At 48.9% G+C, this 27,144-nt stretch overlaps 2 protein-coding genes and 1 long non-coding RNA gene across 3 annotated transcripts in view; 1 reads left to right on the forward strand and 2 right to left on the reverse strand.

The window, feature by feature from the left end:
* The window catches only part of SPG11 (SPG11 vesicle trafficking associated, spatacsin), a 189,878-nt gene extending 189,314 nt beyond the window's left edge, over positions 1 to 564 (forward strand). Inside the window, 1 exon segment of the mRNA XM_030189824.1 lies at positions 107 to 564. Coding sequence (XP_030045684.1) covers positions 107 to 287 — 181 coding nt within the window. The 3' untranslated portion in view covers positions 288 to 564.
* On the reverse strand, positions 544 to 22,883 carry LOC115459963. Its single transcript, XR_003940352.1, has 4 exons — positions 22,871 to 22,883; positions 10,267 to 10,273; positions 8,757 to 8,760; positions 544 to 623 (listed from the first exon to the last, which is right to left on the reverse strand). It is a non-coding gene; the product is annotated as an uncharacterized LOC115459963 (long non-coding RNA).
* A 1,014-nt stretch (positions 22,884 to 23,897) lies between these two features.
* Positions 23,898 to 27,144, reverse strand: part of EIF3J (eukaryotic translation initiation factor 3 subunit J) — an 89,260-nt gene continuing 86,013 nt past the window's right edge. The window contains exon 8 of the mRNA XM_030189826.1: positions 23,898 to 24,740. Within this exon, the coding sequence (XP_030045686.1) occupies positions 24,609 to 24,740 (132 nt within the window). The 3' untranslated portion in view covers positions 23,898 to 24,608. The remainder of the gene's footprint in view (positions 24,741 to 27,144) is intronic.

Genomic DNA, 27,144 nt, shown 5'->3' on the forward strand with positions numbered 1-27,144 from the left:
CAGTGCTGCATCTGTCTAGTCGAGCCATGGCTTCAAAATTGCAAATTAGTACTAGCTGCAGGTGGCATCTTGTTTGTAGAGTAACGGAAAATTGTTCTTCTCTCAGGTTCCGATCACTTCCCTCTAATGCCATCTATGCCCAAAACCTAAAGAAGCTGTTGAGTTCCTGTGATGATGTCATTGTGTATTACAAGCTGGCCTACGAAAACAAGTTCTACGATGTAGTCAATCTCCTTCTAAAGAAGCCCCAGACAAGCTGTTGCCTGAACGACATGCTGGGACGTTAAGGTTTTGCAATGAAGCCCACAGCTGTATCGCCGGTAGGGGTCTCATGGGCAGGTTGTTATTGCTCCAAGAAGAAGCGGTATTCTCTGTTGCTTCTACTCAGCGTTATTTGATTGTAGATAATTAATTTATGTAAATATGCTCCAATCAGTGCAGTTGGGCAGCTGTACTTAGTTTAATAGGCTTGGTTAGTCCAATTCTTTGGAGAAGTTTGAGCACTGAGATATCGAACTTGAACATGTACTAAGAGCTGATGATGTATGTACTGTGTGCCGATACTCTTCTCTAACAGAAAAGTTAATTCTGATGCTAGTTTTGAGTCCTACCAATCCCATGGACTTCCATTCCTGTGTAAGCGAAGCCTTGCTGGTGCAGTGAAGGAAAGTTTATAATTATTTGACTGCCCATGTATCTTGGTACTATAATGTATTAAAAATTCATATTTTTTTCATCTGTTATCTCACTTTACTCAAAGCTTCCGTAACATTGCCTGGAATTAGAAAGTGCTAACAAACTGGTTTTTGTGGTAATAAGCAAACAACAGAGCTGGAACCAACTTCATACAGATAACCTAATCCACTGCAACCTCTGAAAAGAAACGAAAAAAACTGTTTAGAAAGCCTGCAAGACATAATGATCCTCTTCCTATCTAGCTATCTTTTCCTCAGTCTGACTTTCCACTGTATCTGTTCCTGCTGCCTTCATTAGGTTGTAGTCAAAAAATCTTCACTGGGTCCTACCTTGTCTTTCTGTTTTCCCATCTCTCTCCTCCCTTTCACATCCAGCCTAATCAAACACGTGTTTTTCTGCTGTTCTCTTGGGTTTACTTTTATCCCAAACTATGCTTGAGCTGAGGAAGGGACATCAATGGTGAATGAATGGTGAGCTCTGCTCTTATCTTTCGTTTGTTAGCGATCTGCAATTGTGAGCAGGGGCTTAGCTGTGTTGATTGACCTGCTCACACTTGAAACCTTGCCATAGCAACAGGTCAAATTGCTGAAACCCCTATGAACCTCTACACCTTCCACTAAGATCAGCGAAAAGGACCCAGATCACACACCAGATCGCTGATATCCACGGGCCTGCCTCTCTCGATTCTGACACTGCTTCAGCTGAGACCAAACAAGATACAGGGAGATTTTATTGATCTGACTTGAAGAAAGGCTTGCTGATTTGGCCCAGCAGTTGATGTCTATGAAAGAAGATCTTTTAGTTAAAATTGAGGACAGGTGAGTGCATAAGTTGGGCACCCAGGTGAAGAAGCCTGATAATCAAAATTAGAAGATATAGAAGACCATTGTCACAATGCAAGCCCAAATAAACAGAGCTAATATCAGTCTTATAAAATATATTCTATTGAGAATAAAGGGAAGAGGACCAGAGATGCAGGCTGTGCTGGACATTTCTTAAATTGCTCAGGACATCTGCAAAACCTTTATTCCCACCACTACTGATGGTAATAAGACCTCAGAGGCCTTACAGTTTAGGGAGTGTATAGAACCCATGGCAAGCCACGTAATAATAAGACTTCCTGTCAAAGTATCTTGAGATACTTTGACAGAAAACCAGTTTTGAAAGCTACTCAGCCACTAAAAGCCAAGGATATTTAAAATAAACATTTCCAGAACCTTTCAATATTAACATTTAGCTGAATATGAAGGGGATTAGACCAATCTTGGACGTGCTTAATCCAATGCAAGGGTTAAATATAGATGGGCCTTTCTGTTCAAGCTCCACAGAAGGTAATCATTCTTCCCTAGAGACTTCCCTATGGCCTGGGAGCTCCTCGGCCCACACTCTAACCATACAAGCTTATCTTGAAAAGGGAAACTGGATTTCAACAAATGGTATAGAATTCCTAATAGGAATAAAATGCCTGAGGGTCTTGAGAGACTCTGGAAACTTACCTTGCTACATGAACTTCTCTACGATATATTCGAAAATACATTGATCACACTTTTCTGCACTCTGTCAGTTATGGGATTCTGGAAATACTAGCCATTAAGCCCATAAAAACGGGCGAGTATTGCAGCCCTCCTCTCTCCCCTGGCCTCACCCCGTCCACCGATCCACACCCCCCCCCCCCCCCCCCCCCCCCCCCCCCCCCCATATCCAGCGACCCTCCTCTTTCCCTTGGCCTCCCCCCTCCCCCCCATGTCCAGCAACCCTCATCTGTGCCCTGCTCTCACCCCAAGTCCATCAACCATGGCCTCTCCCCCTTGCCCTCCCCCCATGTCCAGCTACCCTCATCGCCGCTGCTCCTTTCCCCCTCCATGCCAGGCCCCCTGCACTGACCTGACAGCGCCTCTCACCTCCATGTGAAAGCGCTATAGGCAGCAGCAGATCGCTCTGCTGCTGCCTGCAGCGCTTCCACACGGAGGTGAAAGGCGCTGTCAGGTCAGTGCAGGGGGCCCGATATGGAGGGGGGCGAGAGCAGCGGGGATGGAGGGGGAGGGTGGAGGTTGTTTTGCGCGATGTTCCTTTCCAGGCGGCGTCTGACAATTCGACTCCGTTTCCCTCTCTGTTCCACCCTCTGATGTCATGACGCGAGGGCGGTACAGAGAGGGAAGTCTGTACTGCGCATTTGCAAGTGAGTATGGTCACTTGCCGTTTATATGTTTGATTATTTGAAGCTCTGAGCCTCTATTCTGGAGCATCGGCTCAACTCCCTGCACCTTTGATACCTGAATGGTTTGTGTGACATCACTGAAATTAGGGGGCTGAATTGCCCTAGTAAGGGGCAGTTGCATTTTCAAGAAGCTAAGCAGTAGAAAGCAGATATCATCATGATTTAAAAGACCCATCTTGGATTATCCCAGCATAAACTGTTGTGCAATAAGCATTACAATTGCCTGCCTTCAGCCTCATCAGGCAAAGAAGAGGAGGAGGAGAAGTTGCTTGTTCAAGAGGATGACAGCGAGCCCGAAGGCAAGTATTTAACTAAAATGTACTTTCTCCCCTAATGAAAATCAGGCTGCCTTTTTAAACAATGTTGTTATCTCACTGGCAGCTTTGGAAAGGGCATAGGTAATTATGGGGGAAGATTGAAACACAGTCCTGGTTCTGAAAGAGGATAGGGAACATCAGCTGGGCCTCTACAGCATTCTGTTGCCCTTTGATGTATGATTAGACATTTAAGGATCTTTGACATGTGGTGAAGCTTATTCCTTCATATCGGACATATTCTCAGATTATTTCCTTTTAGATCAGAGATTCCCTGATTGATGCTGGCATGGTTGTTAGCTGCTCAGGGTACACCCCATTTTTATAGTAACATTGAGGGGCATAATCGAACGTCGCCGGCCAAATAGATCGCGTGCGATCTATGTTGGCGGCGGCGCTACAGCTGGCCGGAACCATATTATCGAAAAAGTTGGCCGGCCATCCTGTTTTTTTCGATAATACGGTTTAGCCCGGCCAAATGCCGTGGAGTTCGCCGGGTTTGAGATGGCCGGGTTTGTTTTTCAGCGATAATGGAAAGTTATGTCGGCCATCTCAAACCCCGGCCAAATTCAAGGCATTTGGCCGTGGGAGGAGCCAGCATTTTTTAGTGCACTGGCCCCCCTGACATGCCAGGACACCAACCAGCCACCCTAGGGGTCACTGCGGTGGACTTCAGAAAAGCTCCCACGTGCATAGCTCCCTTACTTTGGGAGCTGAGCCCCCCCCCCCCCAACCCCACTACCCACAAATGTACTGCACCCACTAAAATTGCTCCAGGGACCTGCATACAGCCTCTAGGACTTATTGCTGCTGTATAACTTTGGCACACCAGTTCACACCTGAAGACTAGTCTCTCTGAAAAGTCCTTTCTTGAAATAACCACGTTTACTCACAGTTAACTGCAGATCAGAGGTTGTGCCCCACTGGCAAAGAGTCCCCTGGTACTAAGATTAGCAGTAGGTCAGAGCTGGCACAATGGTGTACAATGCCCTCTTTCAGCACCATTCAAGGTAAGAACTACATTCTCTAACGTGGGTAACACAGGAAAGGGAACTAAAACTGGCTTACAAAAATGGCCACTACCGCATGGACTACAACAGGAAACAAAACAGGGCACACTCTGATCCAGTTAGCAGGGGGGAAAGCACCATGGGAGTAGAGCCCAGTACCCTACACTCACCACAATGCATTGCTAATGTGACTCTGCAGGGCACCTAACAGAGAAGGTGTCACACTCACCCGAGAGCCACATCGCAACCAGGGAAAGGCTGTCGGAGGATACACACATTCTGCTGTCATGGAGGTGGGTACGGCATTTGAGGCAGACATACAGGCTGGCAAAAAGGTTTTTAGTTTTATTTTTTTAGTATGGAATGGGGGTTGGTGACCACTGGGGGAGTATCCCCCATTCCCTCCAGTGGTCATCTGGTCAGTTGGGGCACCTTTTTGAGGCTTGGTCGTGAAAATAAAAGGACAAGTAAAGCCGGCGAAATACTGCTTAACGCTGCTTTTTTTTTTTTCCATTATCGGCGAAAGCCGGCCATCTGGTAGCCACGCCCATGCCTCGCTAATCTACAGATACGCCCCCTTGAACTTTGGCTGGCGAAGCGACAGGAAAAGCGGCGATGCTGTCAAAATGCCGCTTTCGATTATTACCGGATTTCACCGCTTTTAAGAAATCGCCAGCCACTTCTCGATTTGTGTTGGAAGATGGCCGGCGATCACTTTCGATTATAAGCTGGATAGTAACATAGTAAGATGACGGCAGAAAAAGACCTGCACGGTCCACCCAGTCTGCCCAACAAGATAAACTCACATGTGCCATTTTTTGTGTATACCTTACCTTGATTTGTACCTGTCTTTTTCAGGGCACAGACCATATAAGTCTGCCCAGCACTATCCCCGCCTCCCACCACCGGCTCTGGCACAGACCGTATAAGTCTGCCCAGCACTCTCCCCACCTCCCAACCACCAGCCCTGCCTCCCACCACCGGCTAAGCTTCTGGGGATCCCTTCCTTCTGAGCAGGATTCCTTTATGTTTATCCCACGCATGTTTGAATTCTGTTACCGTTTTCCTCTCCACCACCTCCCGCGGGAGGGCATTCCAAGCATCCACCACTCTCTCCGTGAAAAAATACTTCCTGACATTTTTTCTGAGTCTGCCCCCCCTTCAATCTCATTTCATGTCCTCTCGTTCTACTGCCTTGCATCTCCGGAAAAGGTTCGTTTGCAGATTAATACCTTTCAAATATTTGAACGTCTGTATCATATCACCCCTGTTTCTCCTTTCCTCCAGGGTATACATGTTCAGGTCAACAAGTCTCTCCTCATACGTCTTGTAACGCAAATCCCATACCATTCTCATAGCTTTTCTTTGCACCGCTTCCATTTTTTTAACATCCTTCACAAGATACGGCCTCCAAAACTGAACACAATACTTCAGGTGGGGCTCTCACCAACGTCTTATACAGGGGTATTAAAACCTCTTTTCTTCTGCTGGTCACACCTCTCTCTATACAGCCTAGCAATCTTTCTAGCTACGGCCACCGCCTTGTCACACTGTTTCATCGCCTTCAGGTCCTCAGATACTATCACCCCAAGATCCCTCTCCCCGTCGGTATCTATCAGACTCTCACTGCCTAACACATACGTCTCCCGTGGATTTCTACTCCCTAATGTGCATCACTTTGCATTTCTTCGCATTTAATTTTTAATTGCCAAATGTTAGACCATTCTTCTAGCTTCCGCAGATCTTTTTTCATGCTTTCCACTCCCTCCGGGGTGTCCACTCTGTTGCAATCTTGGGTGTACATCTGCAAGAAGCCAAACTTTACCTTGTAAGCCTTCGGCAATATCACTCACAATATATGAATAGAATCGGCCACAGCACCGATCCCTGATGCACTCCACTACTCACCTTTCTCTCCTCCGAGCGAACTCCATTTACCACCACCCACTGGCGCCTGTCCGTCAACCAGTTTCCTAATCCAGTTCACCACTTCGGGTCCTATCTTCAGCCCGTCTAGTTTATTCAAGAGCCTCCTGTGGGGAACCGTTGTCAAAAGCTTTGCTGAAATCTAAGTAGATTACGTCCATAGCACATCCTGATTTAATTCTCCGGTCACCCAGTCAAAGAATTCAATGAGATTCGTTTGGCACGATTTCCCCTTTGGTGAAACCATGTTGTCTCGGATCTTGCAACTTATTGCTTCCAGGAAATTCACTATCCTTTCCTTCAGCATCGCTTCCATTACTTTTCCAATATTGAAGTGAGGCTTACCGGCCTGTAGTTTCCAGCTTCTTCCCTATCACCAACTTTTGTGAAGAGGAACCACCTCCGCCGTTCTCCAAGCCCACGGAACCCTCTCCCGTCTCCAAGGATTTATTAAACAAATCTTTAAGAGGACCGCCCAGAGCTCCCTCAATATCCTGGGTGGATCCCCATCCGGTCCCACTGCTTTGTCCACCTTTAGATTTTTAAGTTGTTCATACACACTCTCTTCTGTGAACGGTGCTATATCCACTCCATTCTCACATATACTTTTGCCAGTCCATTGCGGTCCTGCTCCAGGATTTTCTTCTGTGAAAACAGAACAAAAGTATCTGTTTAGCAAATTTGCTTTTTCATCATCATTATCTATATAGCGGTTCTCAGCATCTTTCAGTCTCACAATTCCCCTTTTAGACTTCCTCCTTTCACTAATATACCTGAAGAAAGTTTTGTCACCCCTCCTTACATTTCTAGCCATTTGTTCTTCCACTTGACGTATCTCTCTCTTGGCTTCTTTCAGTTTCATCCGGTATTCCTCCCCGTGTTCCTCTTCTTGAGTCTTTCTGTATTTCAGGAACGCCAACTCTTTAGTCTTTATTTTCTCAGTCACTTGTTTGGAGAACCATATCAGTTTCCTTTGGGTTTTCTCATTTGGAAGCAGATGGATACTAAATAACTTCCTTTTGAAAAATGTTGATATGTTGGAAGATCACCATGCTTTAGCAAAACAGTACTTTCGTTTTAACTTAAATACTGAAGTTTCATTGGGGCTGGATGGGACACCTTCAAGGCAGTTTTTAGGGAATTCTTTAGACCAAGGATTTGCATATGGGGGGGGGGAGGGGGGACTTAGAAGAAGGCCAGTGGATACCTGGAGGAGGCAGATAGTGAAATTGATGAAACTATGCAAGGAAAGGGAATGGGTCTTATATACCGCCTTTCTGTGCCTCACTCAGATCTTGACAGACATTGTACAAGACTAGGCAGCATTTGGACTCTGCCAAGAAGAGATTGAGTACATGCTTCAAAGACTTAGAAAAAATAAAGCTTTGGCTTTAAAGGCCAAAACTGGAGGAAAAAATAAAGCTTTGGCTTTAAAGGCCAAAACTGGAGAAATACTGGTTCAGCCTGCCCAAATTTGAAAGGGTTTGATGCTTTCATATAAAGACTTATATACACTAGGGCTGCCCAGATCCAGCATTTGATGTTGACCAATACCTAAGACATAGAAACATAGTAGGTGACGGCAGAAAAAGACCGGCATGGTCCATCTAGTCTGCCCAACAAGATAACTCATATGTTGCTAATTTTTTGTGTATACCGTTGTACTTCAGGGCACAGACTGCATAAGTCTGCCCAGCAACTATCCCCGCCTCCCAACCACCAGCCCTGGCACAGACTGCATAAGTCTGCCAGCACTATCCCCGCCTCCCAACCACCGCATCTCAGGTGACCCAGCAGCAGAGAGAAAAAAGCATTTGCAATTTGAGACAAAGTTGAGTAAGGCTCCCGGCCTAGATGGCTTTCCTTTTGAGTTCTTCAAGGTTTGTGGAATGCAATTGGCCCCTCATTTCCAGCTCTCTCTCTCTCTCTTCGCTTCATGCGGGAAGCCTAGGCTATGGCGATTCCAAGTGAGGCAAAAGATCTCAATGTCAATCCTACAGACCAGTTTCAATACTCAATACCTATGTCAAGATTTGCAAAGTACTTGCAAGCAGGCTGTGTGCCAGGTTGGTCTTGTGATGATGCATAAACAGGCTGTTGATAACATATGCAGAGTACTTAATTTGATCAATGTAGCCTGACAGGCCCACACTCCTGTTTGGCCATAGATGCTTAAAAAGAGTCCATTAGGACTTTATCAGCTTAGGGTAGTGGTTCTCAGACCTGTCCTAGGCGCTCCCCAGCCAATCAGCTTTTCAGGATATCCACAATAAATATTCATGAGACAGATTTGCATGCTAGCCGCTATCTGCCACCTGTTACTACAAGATATTCCAGTGCTTGTTAAAAAATATGCCAAAATACTTCAGTTTTTCTGCCATCCTAAAAGGAAACACACCTGCATCTCTGAAGCAACCTGCCATCAAGGTGTAAGATTTAAGGATTGAGTCTTTTTATTCATATGAATTTTTAAAGCGTAAGCAGAGATATAACCCTGTAAAGCTTGAAGCAAATTGGGAAAGGTTATAATGGACTGGAGAGTATGTAATATATCATGAAACAAAACAGGCTGTTAGTGTTTCTCTCTCCAACCTTGCTACTGTACACATTGACATTATCATGCAGAGGCTCCAAATGAAAGGATGGATAGTAAGCAACCTTGACTTGTAGTCTTCAAATTGGAACATAGTGGAATGTGAACCATCAACCGGGACACAGGCCCTAAGACAACAGTTCCCAGACCTGTCCTGCCTCTGAAGCAGAACAGGCAGGTTACCTCCTCCATGCTTTATTTAGAATTGTTGCACTGTGCTGTCATTTGATCCATCCTCTTGTTAGCAAGGGATCCTCAAGGGAGGTGTCATCCTTCCTTATCAGAAGCCATAACTCTAGACCTGGAGGTCAGGTCTGATCTAGGCTGACATTAGCTTCAGCTGGGAGAATCGCCATTCCAAAAAAAAATTATATGTGTGTATGATACATATATAGATATATACATACACATAAGATCCAGATTGTGTCATGTATTTTAGACTGTGCCTGCAACCTATCCTTATGATTGAGAAATTACGTCTTACCTGCTAATTTGCTTCCCCCTCCCCCCGGGTCCCCCCCCCCCCCCCCCCCAAGAGAGTCTAGAGAAACATAGTAGATGACGGCATGGTCCATCCAGTCTGCCCATGACAACTCATATGTGTATACCTTACCTTGAATTTGTACCTGTCCTTTTCAGGGCACAGACCATATAAGTCTGCCCAGCAGTATTTCCCGCCTCCCAACACCAGTCCCGCCTCCCATCACCGGCTCTGGTACAGACCGTATAGTTCTGCCCTCCCCTATCCTAGCCTCCCCAACCACCAACCCCTCTTCCCTCACCTGCTCCGCCACCCAATTTCAGCTAAGCTTCTGAGGATACCTTCCTTCTGCACAGGATTCCTTTATGCATATCCCACGCATGTTTGAACTCCGTTACCGTTTTCATCTCCACCACCTCCCGTGGGAGGGCATTCCAAGCGTCCACCACCCTCTCCGTGAAAAAATACTTACTGATATCTTTCCTGAGTCTGCCCCCCTTCAATCTGATTTCATGTCCTCTTGTTCTACCGCCTTCCCATCTCCGGAAAAGATTCGTTTGCGGATTAATACCTTTCAAATATTTGAACATCTGTATCATATCATCCCTGTTCCTCCTTTCCTCCAGGGTGTACATGTTCAGGTCAGCAGCCTCTCTTCATACGTCTTGGAACGTAAATCCCATACCATCCTCGTAGCTTTTCTTTGCACCGCTTCCATTTTTTTAACATCAGAGAAGACTGATGGTGGGTGTTCCCACCTGCCAGCAGATGGAGGCTAAGAATCTGATTCTTGATTGAACCAATAAGAGCCCTATATAGTTCCTACTAGAATCAGTATCTTATTTCTAAAGCAAGGTCGATAAAATAAATCAAACTGCATCTGCACAGCCACCCATATATCCAAAGAATATGCTTGTTTTTTTTTGGGGGGGGGGGGGGGTTGCATATCAATAACAGTGAGTGAAATGAGCATCTCCCTATAGGGAAGAGCCCGTGATGAAAAAGGAAACAGTCTATGAACAAACAACAGCAACTCTCCTACTATAATAAAACAGAGGGTGGGATCTGGGCCGGTCCAGAGGAACTAAAGGAGGAGTGTCCAACCTTGGCCCTCCTAGGTCAGGTTTTCAGGATTTTCCCCAATGAATATGCATGAGATCTGTTTGCATACAATGGAGGCAGTACATGCAAATAGATCTCATACATATTCATTAGGAAAATCCTGAAAACCCAACTGGATTGCAGCCCTTGAGGACTGAGGTTGGACAACCTTGAACTAAAGGAAAGCAAATTAGGTCAGGCCCTAATTTCTCCTACCTTAGCTTACCTGTGGACCAGACCAGCCCAGCCTAGAGAAAACTGATGGTAAGTACCCATATTTATTCATCTTCACTTCTTTGTTTACAAATTTAATTATGATTTAATCTTCTTCTCTATCCATCTACCCTTAAGAACAGGTGCCTCCAGGTTAATTCACCACATATGTAATATTATTTTATAAAGCCACTGTTATAGCATTATCTGTTGTACTTTATAATCTGTTATGTAATTTTTAATATGTATTAATTGTATGTAAGCCACATTGAACCTGAGTCACTCTCGGGCTAATGTGGGGTAAACATAAATAATACCAGTGAATTAAAGGAAGAGACGCACAGAGCCACGCACTAACAACATGCTCTCCAAAACTGCATGTTGTTGCACCCAAACAGCTAATCGCTAACACTGAATAAAGGCTTGTAAGGAGAATAGAAGTCGTGTAGCAGAATTTTGAACAGACTGAAGGGGAGAGAAATGGCATAGTGGGAGACATGTGAGAAGCAAGTTACAGTAGTCTAAGCATGAGGTGATAAGGGTTTTGGTAGTGTGCTCAGAAAGGAACAAATTTAGTGATATTATAGAGAAGAAACAACAGGTTGTAGTAGTCTGTTGAATATGGGCAGAGAGCAAGAAGGCAAAGATGATCCCAAGGTTACAAGCTGATGAGACAAGGAGGAGAGAGTGTTACCCCCAGAGATAGAGAATGGGGGAAGAGTAGAGGCTAGTTTAGGGGGGGGGGGGGGGGGAAAGAAGACATTCAGTCCTGATCATGTTTAGTTTCAGATGGCGGTGAGACATCCAGGTAGCAATTTAAGACAGGCAGGCTGATACTTTGGCCTGGATTCAGCTGAGATTTCTGGTGTGGAGAGGTAGACCTGGGAATCATCAGCATAAAGACAATACTGAAAACCATGGATGAGATCACAGCACCCAGGGAAGAAGTATAGATGAAGAAAAGAAGGGGTCCCAGGACAGATCCCTGAGGTACACCAACTGACAGTGGGATAGAAGTAGAGGAGGATCCACTAGAGTATACACTAAAGGTACGCTGGGAGAGATACGAAGAAAACCAGGAAAGAACAGAGCCCTGAAATCCAAGTGAGGACAGCGTATCAAGGAGTAGGCTGTGATCAAGAATGTCAAAAGCAGCAGATAGATCGAGAAGGATGAGGATAGAATAGAGACCTTTGGATCTGGCCAGGAACAGATCATTGGAGACTTTAGCAAGCGCTGTTTCAATTGAATGAAGGGGGCAAAAGCCAGATTGAAGTGGATCAAGAATAGCTTGAGATGAAAGAAAGTCAAGACAATGGCGGTGAACAGCACGTTCAAGTATGTTGGACAGGAAAGGGCGGGAGCTGGGGCAATAGTTGGAAGGACAGGTAGGTTCCAATGAAGGGTTTTTTAGGAGTGGTTTAACCACACGCATGTTTGAAGGCATCAGGAACAGTCAAAGTGGAAAGTGAAATATTGAGGATATGACAGATAGCACTATTTCTCCTGCTGTCATCCCTTCTAAGTAGGTGGGTAGGAATAGGACCAGAGGACACATAGAAAGAAAATGTGCAGTTTCCTCTTCAGCAATTTCAGAAACGGAGGAAGGGGTTGGAGAGAATGGACTGAGGGAAGGAGATGTAGAGGTGACTTGGTTGAGAATGCAAGGTTAATCTTGTGAACCTTATTCATGAAAGTACTGTCAAAACTCTGGGGAGAAAGTGAAGGGGGAGTTGGAGGTGAAGGCATTTTTGAGGAGAGAGCCCTTACGCCAAGTCCCCTCCCTACCCATCTTCAAATCCTTGCTCAAAGCCCACCTCTTCAATGTTGCTTTCGGCACCTAACCTTTATACCTTTCAGGAATCTAGACTGCCCCTATTTGACTGACTGTACATTTGTCCTTTAGATTGTAAGCTCCTTTGAGCAGGGACTGTCCTTCTATGTTAATTGTACAGCGCTGTGTACCCTAGTAGCGCTTTAGAAATGTCAAGTAGTAGTAGTAGGAGAGAGCTCAGTGTGACAGAAACTTGCTGCATCCTGTTTACACTGTGGCCCAGCCTTTCAAAAGGGAAAATTAGGTTCTTACCTTAGTAATTTTCTTTCCTTTAGTCATAGCAGATGAAGCCATTACGTATGGGTTGTGTCCATCAACCAGCAGGGGGAGATAGAGAGCACTCAACTTTTCACAGTGCCTCATGGCCAGCCAGCTCCACTGCCTCAGTATTTGAAGCTTCCAAAGCAGTATGGCAAACCGCAATGGGAATAACATGAACTTTCCTCACAGCGAACAATGGCCCCTTAACAAGGGCATGAACTCAAAAGGAGGGAATGAACACATCCTCCTGCAGGAATAAACTCGTCCTCCTTATTGTATAACTGGAGGGGATACACGCAACCTCCTGGAGGGAATAAACTCATCCTCAAAAACAAACTGGAGGGAATGGACTCATCCTCCTATAAGTGAACATGAATCCTGAAGACTGTTTTCCACCTTTCTCCCAAGGTAGGCAACTTCAGGAAACAAGAACAGAACCTGAAACAGATTCACAGCATACAGGACAATCATACAGGGAGGGCTCATGGCTTCATCTGCTATGACTAAAGGCAAAGAAACTACCAAGGTAAGAACTAATTTTCCCTTCCTTGTCATCAAGCAGATGAAGCCATTACGTATGGATGTAACAAGCAATCCCTATATAGGGTGGGAACAGGTCACACCACGCGCTAGCACTTGTGCTCCAAAACGCCCATCCCTCCTAGCAGCCACAATCCAGCCTGTAATGTCGGGCAAAAGAGAGCTTAGAAGCCCATGTTGCTGCCACTGCATATCTCTTGACGAGAGAATGCTCCATGTTTCTGCCCAAGAGGAAGAAATCGCTCTGGTAGAATGCGCCTTAAAGGCTACAGGCGGAGACCGGCACGGCAAGCAGATAAGCTGAAAAGATAGTTTTCTTTGAGCCAGCGGGCAATAGTGGCTTTAGACGCTGGAGACCCTCTGCGAGGACCTGATAGCAAAACAAACAGATGATCATAGATCCTGAAAGAGATAGTAACTCGCAGATACTGCAGCAGAGTCCTGCGCACATCCAACAGGTGCAACTGCCCAAAAGATTCTGGAAACACCTCCTTATCAAAGGAGGGCAAGAAAATAGGCTGGTTCAGGTGAAACGCTGAAACACCTTAGGCATGAAGGAAGGCACGGTCCGAACCGTGACCCCGGACTCTGAGAATTGCAGAAATGGGTCTCTACAGGACAGCGCCTGGAGCTCTGATACCCGTCTCGCCGAAGTAATGGCCACAAGAAAAACGGCCTTTAGTGTCAAATCTTTCTCCGATGCTCGCCGAAGCGGCTCAAAAGGAGAAGCCTGCAGGGCCTTCAAAAAGTAGCCCCAGGTTTCCCAAGCTGGACAGGGTGGTCGCACGGAAGGCGGAGCTGAAGCACCCACTAAAAACCGTGCCACATCTGGATGAGCCGCTAAAGACAACGCCTTCAACCTTACCACGAAGGGAGGCCAACGCTGCCACTTGCACCCGCAGGGAATTATAGGCCAAGCCTATTTGTACACTATCCTGCAAAAAGTCACAGAATCGGCGAGACAGCAGCCCGCATGGGTGTGATCGCTTTGAAGCACACCAAGACTCAAACTGGCGCCAAATCCTGGCATAAGCCACGGAAGTGGAACGCTTGCGGGCCTGCAGGGAGAGTGGAAATGACTGTGTTTGAATAGCCTTTATCCCTCAATGGCGCCCTCTCAATCGCCATGCCATAAGACCAAAGCGGCAGGCGTCTTCCATGGCTACCGGGCCCTGTGACAACTGGTTCGGTACCAGAGGTAACAGGAAGGGGAGCCTCCACTAGCATCTGTTGGAGGTCCGCATACCAAGGCCTCCTGGGCCAATCCGGGGCGATGAGGGACCACTTCTCCTGGGTGCAGGCCAAATCCGCGAAGCACGCACCCTATCAAGGGCCACGGAGGGAACACATATAGTAGGCCCGGAGGCCAGGGCTGAGTCAAGGCATTCAACCCTGCCGAGCGAGGATCTCTCCGTCTGCTGAAGAAGCACGGGACTTTGGCATTGAACTTGTCGCCATAAGATCCATCACGGGCTTGCCCCATTTGGCACATATCTGCAGGACTACTTCGTCTGCTAGTTCCCATTCTGCTGGATCGATCTGATGCCTGCTTAGATAATCGGCTTGCACGTTGCTCTGACCTGCAATGTGAGCTGCCGACGAAACTGAAGATGCAGCTCGGCCCAGTGGCAAATCTGTTCGGCCTGCGCGGCCAGTGCTCTGCACTGAGTGCCGCCTTGGCGATTTATGTAGGCCACTGCTGTTGTGTTGTCCGACATCACTCTGACAGCCAATCCTTCCAGGGTCACTTGAAAGGCCAGAAGCGCCTGAAACACCGCTTTCAACTCCAGGCGGTTGATGGACCACTCAGACTCCTCGGGTGTCCATATACCCTGGGCATGCTTCCCCTTGCAATGTGCGCCCCAGCCCTTCAGGCTGGCATCTGTCACTACTAGACACCAATCGGGGAGCGCCAGCGGCATTCCTCGCCGCAGCATGCTGTCTGAGAGCCACCACTCCATGCTGAGTCGGGCCGCAGGGAGCCAAGAAAGTCTGCATTGATAATCCTGAGAAACTGGAGACCATCTTTGAAGTAGTGAATACTGTAGAGGTCTCAGGTGCGCTCTCGCCCAGGGCACCACTTCCAATGTGGCTGTCATCAATCCCAGCAGCTGGACAATGTCCCAAGCTCACGGGCAGGGCATCCTCAGGAGCAGACGGACCTGATTCTGAAGCTTGCACCGCCTTAGCTCGGGTAGGTATCCATAGCCCGAGTCTGTATCAAATCTGGCCCCCAAATATTCTAGAGATTGCGAGGGGGTCAGGTGACTTTTGGCCATATTGATGACCCAGCCTAGAGACTGAAGTACTGAGACCACTCTGGCTGTAGCTTGATAGCTCTCTGTTACAGAGTCTACTCTGATGAGCCAGTCGCCTAGGTACGGGTGAATCCTGATACCTTCTCGCCTGAGCAAAGCAGCTACAATCACCATTACCTTCGAAAAGGTTCGGGGAGCTGTGGCGAGGCCAAAAGGCAAGGCCCGGAACCGGAAATGTTTTCCCAACACCGCAAACCTCAAACTTCTGGTGCGGGGGCCAAATTGGTATGTGCAAGTAAGCTTCTTTCAGGTCTAGAGACGTGAGAAACTCTCCTGGCTGTACCGCAGCAATGACGGAGCGCAGGGTTTCCATGTGGAAATGCCGCACTCTCAAGGACTTGTTTAATTCTTTTAAGTCCAGAATAGGGGACACCACAAAGTAGATGGAGTATCGGCCGTAGCGGGAGGTACCGGGGACACGGCCCTTAACTGAATCAGACCTTGCAAAGTCTCCTCTACCGCCGCCCGTTTGGCGGCAGAACCGCATTGGGACTCCACAAACACGTCTCTTACTGGGGCGTTGAATTCTATTCTGTAGCCATCTCTGATCAGGTCCAGAACCCACTGATCTGAGGAAATATTGGCCCACTCCTTGGCAAAGAGGGAAAGACGTCCTCCGATGACAGGAAGCGAGGAGGGGGCCGGCGCACCATCATTGAGAGGGTCGCCCCTGAACTCCAGGCCTAGAGCCTGTGGAATGCTTGTCCGAGCGAAAGGAGTTCCTCTGTTGAAAAACGGGCATGAGAAGTGAACCCAGCAGAACGCCCCGGGCGGTTCCTTCTAGCTTCACGGAAGCGAGGTTTATAAGAGGAGTGGACCGCCTGGCCCTTGGAGGAAGGCCTCGGCCTATCTTCGGGCAAGCGTGGGGTTTAGGATCTCCCAGGCCTTTAACAATTTTTTTTCCAACTCCTCACCAAACAGGAGAAGGCCTTGAAAGGGCAACTTCATCAACCTTTGCTTAGAGGCCATGTCCGCTGCCCAATGTAGCCAAATAAGACGGCGAGCCGCCACTGCTACTGCCATTTGTTTAGCCGAAGCTCTGACAATAACATAAAGGGCATCAGCCAAAAAGGACAAGGCTGATTCCAGCCGCGGAGCCACATCCGAGAAGGGCTCCGCTCCATCTTCGGCTGTTCCACTGGCTGTTGCAACCACGCCAGGCAGGCTCTAGCAGCATAACAACTGCATGCAGACGACCCGAACAGTAAGACCTGCAATTTCAAAGGACCGTTTAAGTGCTGCTTCCAGCCTACGGTCTTGTATATCCTTCAGGGCAACTCCTCCTTCCACAGGGAGGGTAGTTCTCTTTGTCACCACAGTGACTAGGGCATCTACTTTAGGCATTGCAAAGCGAGCCAAATGCTCCTCACGCAGAGGGTATAATTGCCCCATAGCCCTGGAAACTTTCAAAGGTCCCTCGGGGTCAGCCCACTGAGCGGAAATAAGCTCTTGGATGGAGTCATGCAAAGGAAAGGCTCGAGCAGGCTTTTTGGTACTAGCCATCCTAGGATTCACAGAGGAGGCCGTGCTACTGTCAGGCTCTTCAATAGAAAGGACCTGTAGGGCATCTGAAATAAGCGCTGGCAGCTCATCACGGTGGAAAATCCTCACCGCGGAGGGATCATCCAGATTCTGTGGTAATTCTGCACCTGACTGCTCCTCAAACCACGAAGGCCTGCCAGAACTCTCCGAATCCTCACAGCCCGACCACGGGGGGGGGGGAAGGAGGTGCACCACAATCTGAAGGGGAATTAGCCCCTCTACGCTTTTCTTTATGCCAATTATCAGGGAAAATAGCCTCAGCGGGCAGTCCCAGGCCAGAATCCACCCGGGGGGGGGGGGGGGGGGGACGACGACAATAGAAGGGGCCTCAGACGACCCTTGAGGGAGAGCTCTTTTCAGCATGTATGCTTTTATGCAATAACAACACAAAAATCAGGGGAGAAAAACTCGCCCTGGGCACCCAGATCCCGTCCAGGGCTAGCCGCTCCCTGAATAGCCTCAATTCGAGGTCCCCCCCCCCCCCCCGGGCTCAGGGCTCTCCGCCTCTACGGAGGCCGCGCCACGCGGAGAATTCAAAATGGCGTCCGCTGCCAGCTCTGGAGCGGGAAGAATCATCACTCGCCATGCTCGGGCCTGCTCTTACACCTGTACAGCACGATTTACAGAGCCCCGCTGCTGATTTGCGCTTGCCACACCGGGAACAGCGCTTTACATTCTCTGCAGCCATCGCCGAAAACGGAGGGAAAATTCAAAATGGCGGTTTCGCGCCAAAAATGCCCCGATCGGGGGCCCACCCCGGAGGAGTTAGAAAACACTCTTACCTCACCGGAGCGAGTATCACAGCTCCGGTCCCATAGAAGAATCAAAGGAAAGGTGAAATTAGGCCTTACCTGCTAATTTTCTTTCCTCTAGACCCTCCAGACCGGTCAAGACGCGTGGGTTATGCTCGCCTACCAGCAGAGGGAGACTGAGAACACTAACTTCAAACTATGTACATATAACCTGTGCCCATCCCACAAAAGCCAGCATACACTTAGCAAAGCAGAGAAACCCCCTGCAACAGTAACTCTGAATCTAGCAACCCCTGACCCCTGTACCTGGAAAACCAATAGTCAACACCAACAGTGTGCTCAGACAGACGGAACGTCAAGCGCCCCGCTCTGTAAAGTATTATGGGCGAAGAAAACTCTCCGGCCCACTGAAAGTAAAGGAATAGTCATAGCAGAACACGGCTCAAATACTTCTGATACTAACAATATCTCTGAAACTCAACAGGGCGGGCTCTTGACCGGTCTGGAGGGTCTAGAGGAAAGAAAATTAGCAGGTAAGGCCTAATTTCACCTTCCTCAGCAACCCTCCAGACCGGTCAAGACGCGTGGGAAGTACCAAAGCAGTAGAAACTTAAGGGTGGGACCCTCACAAAGCAGAAGACAGCACAGCCGCTCCAAAACATGCATCCTCTTTTGCCTGAACATCAATCCTATAATGCTTCACAAAGGAATGAATGGACGACCATGCTGCTGCCTTACAAATATCCTGCGGAGGAACAAAACTACTCTCCGCCCAGGAAGCAGCAACCCCCCCCGAGTTGAATGCGCCTTAAGTAGCGGGGGCACTGTACGCCGCTTCAACAAATAAGCCGAGGCAATAGCCTCCTTCAACCACCTAGCCAGAGTCCCCTTGGAGGCCGCAGCCCCTTTTCTTTGGACCTCCAAACAAAACGAACAACCTATCCGAAGCCCGGAATTCTCTCGTTCTGCTCAAATAGGACCGCAAGGCGCGCCGAACATCCAACTTAGCCAACCGACGCTGAGAGATCTCCCCCCGAACGATCCCCCAACACCGGTAACGAAATCACTTGATTCACATGGAACGCCGAAACCACCTTAGGAACAAAAGAAGGAACCCTACGCAAAGTCACTTTCTCTTTTGCAAACGACAGAAAAGGCTCCCTACAAGACAAGGCCTGCAACTCTGAAATTCTACGAGCAGAAGCAATGGCCACCAGAAAAACAGACTTCAACGTAAGATCCTTACATGTGATGGACGCCAATGGTTCAAACGGAGGACCCACCAGAGTCTCCAAGACCAAATTCAAATCCCAAGGCGGAACCATTGGACGACGGGGCGGCCGAATCAACTTCACTGCCCTCAGGAACCGCCCTACGTCTGGAGAAGCTGCCAAGGAGACTCCTCGAATCTTACCTCTGAAACAAGACAAAGCGGAAACCTGCACCTTCAGGGAAGAAAGCGAGAGCCCCCTGTCCAAACCATCCTGCAAAAACTCCAAAACCTCCATCACCGAAGCCCGCAAAAGGACAAAATTCCGTTCTTGACACCAATTCTCAAAGATGCGCCACACCCGCACATAAGCCAACGACGTGGACTGCTTACGTGACCGCAACATCGTATCAATTACCCTGGCCAAGAAACCCTTCTTTCTCAATCTGTGCCTTTCAAGAGCCAAGCCGTAAGCAAGAATGGAGAGGGGTCGGCCATCTCGATCGGCCCCTGCACCAGTCTCACCCAAGGCCCCAGGGGAAACGGATCCTGCACTAGCAAACGCATCAGGTCTCCGTACCATGGCCAACGAGGCCAATTGGGCGCTATCAGAATCACTAAGCCGGGATGACGACCGATCCGCTGCACCACGCGGCCACGGCGGAAACACATAGAGCAACTGCTGAGTCGGCCACGGCAGTACCAACGCGTCGAGACCCTCGGCTCGAGCATCTCTTCGACGACTGAAGAACCGAGCGACCTGAGCATTGTCGGCCGACGCCATGAGATCCAACACCGGCCGACCCCACAGCAACACTATCCGCCCACTCTCCGGGATCCAAGTGTGCCTGCTCAGATAATCCGCGTTCACATTGTCCACTCCTGCTACGTGGCCTGCCGAAAGAGCCTGAAGATGAGCCTCTGCCCACCCCAGCAACTCCGCCGCCTCTACAGCTAATCCTGGGCTCTTTGTCCCCCCGCCAATTTACATAGGCGACAGCCGTGGCATTGTCGGAAAGAACTCTGACCGCCTTGCCCTCTAGCAGACTCTGGAAGGACCGAAGAGCCAACTGAATTGCTCGAGTCTCCAGGCGGTTGATGGACCACGACGCCTCTTCCGACGTCCAGCGCTCTTGGGCCACCTGCCCTAGACAATGCGCCCCCCAGCCTAACAGACTCGCATCCGTGGTCAGTACCACCCAATTTGGCACCTCTAGCGGCATACCCCTCGCTAGATTCGGAGTGTGGAGCCACCAGCGGAGGCTGCGCCGAACCATCTCCGGCAACGCTAGCCTCTCCTCCAAACACTGGGACTGAGGGGACCAACGAGTCAACAACGCACCCTGCAACTGTCTCATGTGGGCCCTGGCCCAAGGCACTACCTCTATAGACGCGGCCATCAGACCTAACACCTGAAGATACTCCCGCGCCGCAGGCGCCCTCTGAGCTCAGAGCTGACGGATCTGAACCTGCAGTTTGGAAATGCGAGGAGCCGTCAAAAACACCTGGCCTCTCTTCGTGTCGAAACGGACTCCCAGATATTCTAGAGACTGTGACAGAACTAGGTGACTCTTGGCCAGATTGACAACCCAACCCAGCGACTGCAAAAAGGTCACCACCCGGGCGGTAGCCTCCTCGCTCGCAGACTGTGTTTTGGCTCGAATTAACCAGTCATCGAGATACGGATGAACCAAAATGCCCTGCAACCGTAGAGCCGCTGCCACAACCACCATCACCTTGGAAAAGGTGCGAGGAGCTGTAGCCAGGCCGAACAGGAGCGCACAAAACTGAAAGTGACTCCCTACCACCACAAAGCGAAGAAAACGCTGGTGCGCCTCTAGGATGGGGATGTGTAAGTAAGCTTCTGTCAAATCCAATGAAGTCAGAAACTCCCCTTCCTGAACCGCTACAATGACAGAGCGCAATGTTTCCATCCGAAAGGAAGGAACCTTTAGAGCCACATTGACCCTCTTGAGATCTAAAATGGGCTGAAAAGAATCCTCTTTCTTTGGAACCATGAAGAAATGGAGTAACAACCGGTTCCTCGTTCTCCTGGCGAACAGACACCACAGCGCCTAAATCGACCAGACGCGATAGAGTGTCTCGCACTGCCCTTGCCTTGCGCCTTGAGTGACAGGGAGAGACGAGAAAGAAATCGGACAGAGGACCATCGAACTCCAGCGCATACCCGTCTCGCACTATCTGCAGCACCCCCTGGTCTGACGTGATTTGGGCCCACCTCTGGTAAAACAAGCGTAAACGAGCCCCCACACGAACCAGAGGCTGGACCCCCAAACCATCATTGCGACACACGGGACGTGCCGGCTGCTCCCAAAGAGGCATCTCGCCCCCACCTCCCTGGCAGCCACCACGAAAGGACTGGGTTCTGTGAAAAAAAATGACCCCTAGTCCCCCCCCCCCCCCCCCCGAGGACCTACCCGGCCGATACCGTCTAGCTTCCCGAAAACAGCCTCGCACCGCAGCCCCCCTAGAAGCCTTAGGCCGAAGCTCCGGAAGCCGAGGGATCTTAGCATCACCAAGACCCCTAACCAACTTATCCAATGCTTCTCAAAAATCCAAAGCGCCCTTAAAGGGAAGCGAACACAACTTTGCCTTTGACGCGGCATCTGCCAGCCAGCCCTGCAACCACAGGGCCCTTCGAGCCATCACTGCGAGGGTCATGTTCTTTGCCGATGCACGCAACAAATCATACAGCGCATCTACCAAGAAGGACGAACCCATCTCCAACTTTGCCAAATCCTGCACTAAGGCGGCTCTATCAACCTGCTGAGTATCTAGCAGCCGCTCAGCCCAGCGGGAACATGCTTGAGCCACCAGACCTCCACAAACCGATGCTTGCAAAGCCAGCGCCGATAAATCAAAACTTCGCTTCAGAAATGTCTGAGGGTCCCGCATGGCAGCCCCTCCATCCATAGGAATTGCCGTAGCCTTAGTCACCGCCGTCACTACGGCATCCACGGTCGGAGGCTTTAAAGAATCTCTAGCCTCCTGCAGAAGGGGATAGAGCTTAGCCATGGCCCGTGCCACTCTACACGGCGCCTCCAGCGAGAGCCATTCCTGCGTTACCATCTCTCTAAGGTCCGCATTCATAGGAAACGTACGAGAAACCCTTCTGATCCCCTTAACCAGCGGGTCCTGCTTTTCGGATGGAGCCAGATCTACTGCCGGATCAAATTTGAGCGTAGCAGACACCTGCTCAATAAGATCCGCCAACTCCTCCCTGTGAAAAATGCGGACCACCGAAGGGTCCTCCCCGGGCACTGTCTCTCTATCTGGCCTAGACAAGGACCCCTCCTCCTCCTCCAGGGGACTAAAGTCGCCCTCTGACTCCGGAGGAGAAAAACAGTTCAAGTCCTCGGCCCACTCAACACGTGGCCTCTTAGCGCTCGTGACCCCGTCCCCAGACTAGGGGCTCCGTGCGCGACGGTCCCGCCTGCCAGGCCTGAAATAAGGACCAAACAAATTCCGGAGGGGGGGGGGGGGGGGGGGGAGGGAACCCATCCTTCCCAAACGTCCCCTCCAGAAACACCAGCCACCGGGCTGCCCTGAGGTCCCCCGACTAAGTCTGGGATTCTCGGGGCCGAATCCAAGATGACGGTTCCTGCCAAAATCGGGACCGCCGCTGAACCGCTAGCCGGAGCCCCTGCAACCTCCTGCAAGGCCGGCGCGGGAAGCGGCAGGAACCGCCACTCGCGTCGACCCCTGACGCGTGCAAAAACGACAACGGCTTCGCGGACATCCTCTATCCAAGGTAAAGGAAAAGGAACTCACCCAAAACAAGCCACTCACAGCTCCCCTAGAATGGCTGACCAGCTCCGGCACTCCGGAGTGCAGCTGCACAGCTCTCCACACCGTCTGGGACTTTTAGTTGTCTTTTTTTTTTTTCAACTTTATTGCAGCACAATTTGAGCCCTGCAGCTATCAAATCCCTGGCACTCAAGGCTGCAATATAAGAACTGCAGCCGAGGCACAAAGCTGCCCAAACGGGAGAGCTAGCTAGGGGGAGGGACCCGGCCACCCGGGTGTGACACCCCAGAGGGGACAATGGTAGGCCCCACCGGACCACCAAGCCCCAGCACACAGAGTAGTCCAGGCACAGGGATGCTCCTCAGAAATGATCAATAGACCAACCTAAAACTCTCAATTGATCCCTGACTCCTACCAGACCGGACAAGCTGCACAGGCTGCCTGTCTACCCTCTGCTGAGACTGAGAAAATACTGGCTTTTGTGGGATGGGCACAGGTTATATGTACATAGTTTGAAGTTAGTGTTCTCAGTCTCCCTCTGCTGGTAGGCGAGCATAACCCACGCGTCTTGACCGGTCTGGAGGGTCGCTGAGGAAACCTCTGTTCCATTTTTGTTTTGTTTTTTTTAACGCTGTGAGGAAAGCAGAGGTAATAAGAACTCCGGAGGATCAGATGAGTGGGAAAGGCAGGGAAAGGCGAACCAATGTGCCTGCATCCACTGAGTGGGAAAGGACAGGGAAAAGCAAGCTAATATGTCCACATCCACGGGGGCATGGGTAAGGCAGGAAAAGGGCTAACCTATGTGCCTTCAAAGTGAAGCTGCTATAGCCTCTAACACCCCAGCTAACAACTGGCAAGCCAGGAGCCACCCCTAGGCAGATTTTTGATGGAGCTCGCTGGCCATGAGGCACTGTGAAAAGTTGAGTGCTATCTCCCCCTGCAGGTTGATGGACACAACCCATACGTAATGGCTTCATCTGCTTGATGACAAGGAAAGGCACTTAGGTGTCCTGTACTTCCTGATCCTTGCAGCATGTAGCAAATAAGCATAATGATCATGTGACCTGTTCCATCTTGCATTAGAGAGAGACACGAGTTAAAATGAGCCACATTCCAGGCATAAAGGAGACATTACTTTATTTCCCAAACTCTAAGATTCGTTATTTTCAGGTATTTATTTGCTACTACCAAACTCCACAGCTTCTTGCAGAATAAATTCCTGAGACATTTGCTAATGCTAGGACTATAATAAGCAACAACTTTCACAAGAGTGATTTTATTAGTTGCTTTATATAAAACAAATGCAGCTGCCATCATTGTTAACATAACAAAGGTGACCAGGTGTGATAACTGCATGTGTCCCCCTCAGCACAAAGGAAACGCTTCCACTATTAAATAGCAAGCCTCCCAAGGCATTCCTAATGAGATAAATACTGAGCAATGTGTCCAATATCACCAGGCAGGAAATATCCTCTCCCCTCAAATGCTTCAATTACATGGTTGGGAAAAAAAACAAAACAAAAAAAAAACACACAGAAACAAGCAGATTTCCCCCCTCCCAAAGGGCTCCTTTTGCCATCTAAATGAACAGCTCAAGCTTGCTGCAGCACACACCCCACCAAGAAGCCCTTGTCACTGCTCACTCAGCTAGTGCAACATTAGGACCTGCTTCCAGCTCGATTTTCCAACCTGGGAAACCAAACTGGAAGATATCGAGTGAGAATCTTTTACTGGGATGTACTAGAAGAGTCAAGCCTTTGGCACCAGAGGATCCAACTAGGAATGCTCCTGAGGCAGCAGGGGAGATTAGCCAAATCTCTGGGGCAGTGAGTCACATAAAGTCTTCAAATTCTTGTCCATAAGACTCCTCATAGCCCCCATAATCCACCAGATCATCTTTCAGATTTGCCTTTAGACCACCGCCGGGCACCACACCTTTCTTCTTCTTTTTAGCTTTGTTTTGCTAAATAAAAACAAAACAGACAAACATTTTTACAACCAGTGTCATTACCTAGATGCATCTGAAGGTTAGCAGGACACATGTATTTACACAGGACGATTCACGCACTACACTAGCCTAACCTCTTGAGATGAGGAGAGAACTGAACCTGTGTTTTCTGGTAGTAAAGACAGCACCTAACTAGTCTTGGGATTTCCAGAATGATGGACCACAGGCAGTGCTCCCTCTAAGCTGTGAATTGCTTTATTGTGAACATATGCTATAGAGTTCAGGCTGAAAGCTGGCACACAATGGTTTTCCTGCACACATGGGCCAGCAAAAACGAGAGAGAACATTCCTCTATGACTGCTTTGTGTTCAGATTAGAGAGCTGCACAGGAACGGGGTTTGCGGGATTCCCGCAGGGACGGAAGCAGTTCTGCGGGGTTCCCGTGGAAATGTAAGCTACACCTGCACCAGCCTCTCATCTACCGAGTACCAAGTTCTTTGAGTGCTGTCTCCTCCTCCTCCTTGCTTTAACAGCACAAATGTGGAAATTTTTCCATTAAGGAGGTGGTAGAGACACAAATGATGATGGAATTCAAAAAGGCATGGGATGAATACAGAGGATCTCTAATTAGAAAATGGAAGTTATGAAAAACCTAACCTGAATGTGTGTGGATGTGAGAAGTAATGCTTAGATGGTGACTCTGGCTGTGATTAACTAGGGCCAATACCGGGCAGACTTGTATGGTCTGTGTCTAATATATGGAAGTCTGGTTTAGAATGGGCTGGAAAGGGCTTAGACAGCAACTTCAGTGGCTGGAACATAAGGACAGTTCTGGACAGAGTTTTACGATCTGTGTCCCACAAATGAGAAGATGAATAGACTGGAGTGGGCTTCAACGACAACTCCAGCAGTTGGAACATAAGGATAGGACCAGGCAGACTTCTATGGTCTATGTTCCAGAAACACAAAAGAAAGACCATAATCAAGTATATAATATCACACTCATTGATTTAATCATGAATTGATAACGAGTGTGACTACTGGGCAGGCTGGATGGACCGTTCAGGTCTTTATTTGCTGTCACTTACTATGTTACAATTAATCCTCTTTTCTCCCGGGCTGATGAGCAGACCTCAGCTCTGACAAAGGCATGAGCATCAGATGTCACCTGACCTACTGGCGCTTGCATGTGGTGACCTCTCAGCACACAGTGCCAGTAAATCAGAGACAAATCTTACATGTGCACACCAGAGTGTTCCAAGTTTCAGCTTCCATTCCTTCCTTGCCTACAGTGCTGTGGCTCAAATCCAGAGAGAGTGAGGGAGCTGACTGGAATTTTCTTTTATGTACCATTAAATTCTTGTGGGGACGGGTGGGGATGGGTTAAATTCTTGCGGGGATGGATGGGGACGGGTAAGATTCCAGTGGGGACCGGTAAGATTTCTGTTCCCGTGCAACTCTCTAGTTCAGATTTCTCACAGGCTACACAAGGATCTAGGCAGCCAGCAGATTCAGTGATGACTTCAATTGTTACAAAAGCTTTGTTAAAATATGGGGAGTGCTGGATATGAACCTAAGAACTGCAATATCAAGTAAAAAGAAGAGGTAACCAGATAGCTACAAACCATAGCACCATCTCCCTGAAATTCATCACTGCAGTGTGCACAACTAGGCACAGCAGGTGGTAACAGATGCTGGCCGAGAGCTGTGCCATAAACTGGCTTGCAGGTGATGCCCCTGCCTGAACACTAAGGGCTGCCCTTCTTCCTCTCAGATTACAGGCGCTAAAGCCGAAAGAGGCTACAGTGTGATGGTGTTGGCAGTCGGAGACTCATAACCCCTGGTACAGGCCCTCTGTTATCCTTTGGCCTGCTCACTCCGTTCTACCATGTGATAAGGCACAAAATCCCTTTTCGCACCTCCTTCCCACATGAACTGGTCAGCACAAGCCTCAGCCAGAGAAGTGCTCCTAATCTTCCAACCCCCATGTCCCCCTTGCTCTGACCAAGATGTTCACAGCCTTAGCAGCACAAGCATGACACAGGTCCAGGAAAATATGCAGCCAGGAGGAGTAAAGGGGAAAAATGGCATAGTTAGTTTTGACTGCTTGTCCCTGTGCCCGAGGCCCTGGTACTAATACTCCAACAGTGATCAGGCACAAGTTGGTGAAGGAACTGCTAAGGGGGTCAGAGTCCAGCTGTAATCGGTTATCTGAAAAGTGTGCTATAGTCTAGAACATACAGCTCTCATGCTAACTAAAAAAAATCCCCCATACATCTCAGTCCTTGGGACACACCCATGTACAGTCTGCATTTTACGCTAATCTCTCATGCACATTTTCTGTGTAACCTATCAATAGAAATCAAACAAAATAAAACATGGAAAAGAAAATAAGATGATACCTTTTTTATTGGACATA

The sequence above is a fragment of the Microcaecilia unicolor genome, chromosome 1 (genome assembly GCF_901765095.1).
Source record: "Microcaecilia unicolor chromosome 1, aMicUni1.1, whole genome shotgun sequence".
NCBI lineage: Eukaryota > Metazoa > Chordata > Amphibia > Gymnophiona > Siphonopidae > Microcaecilia > Microcaecilia unicolor.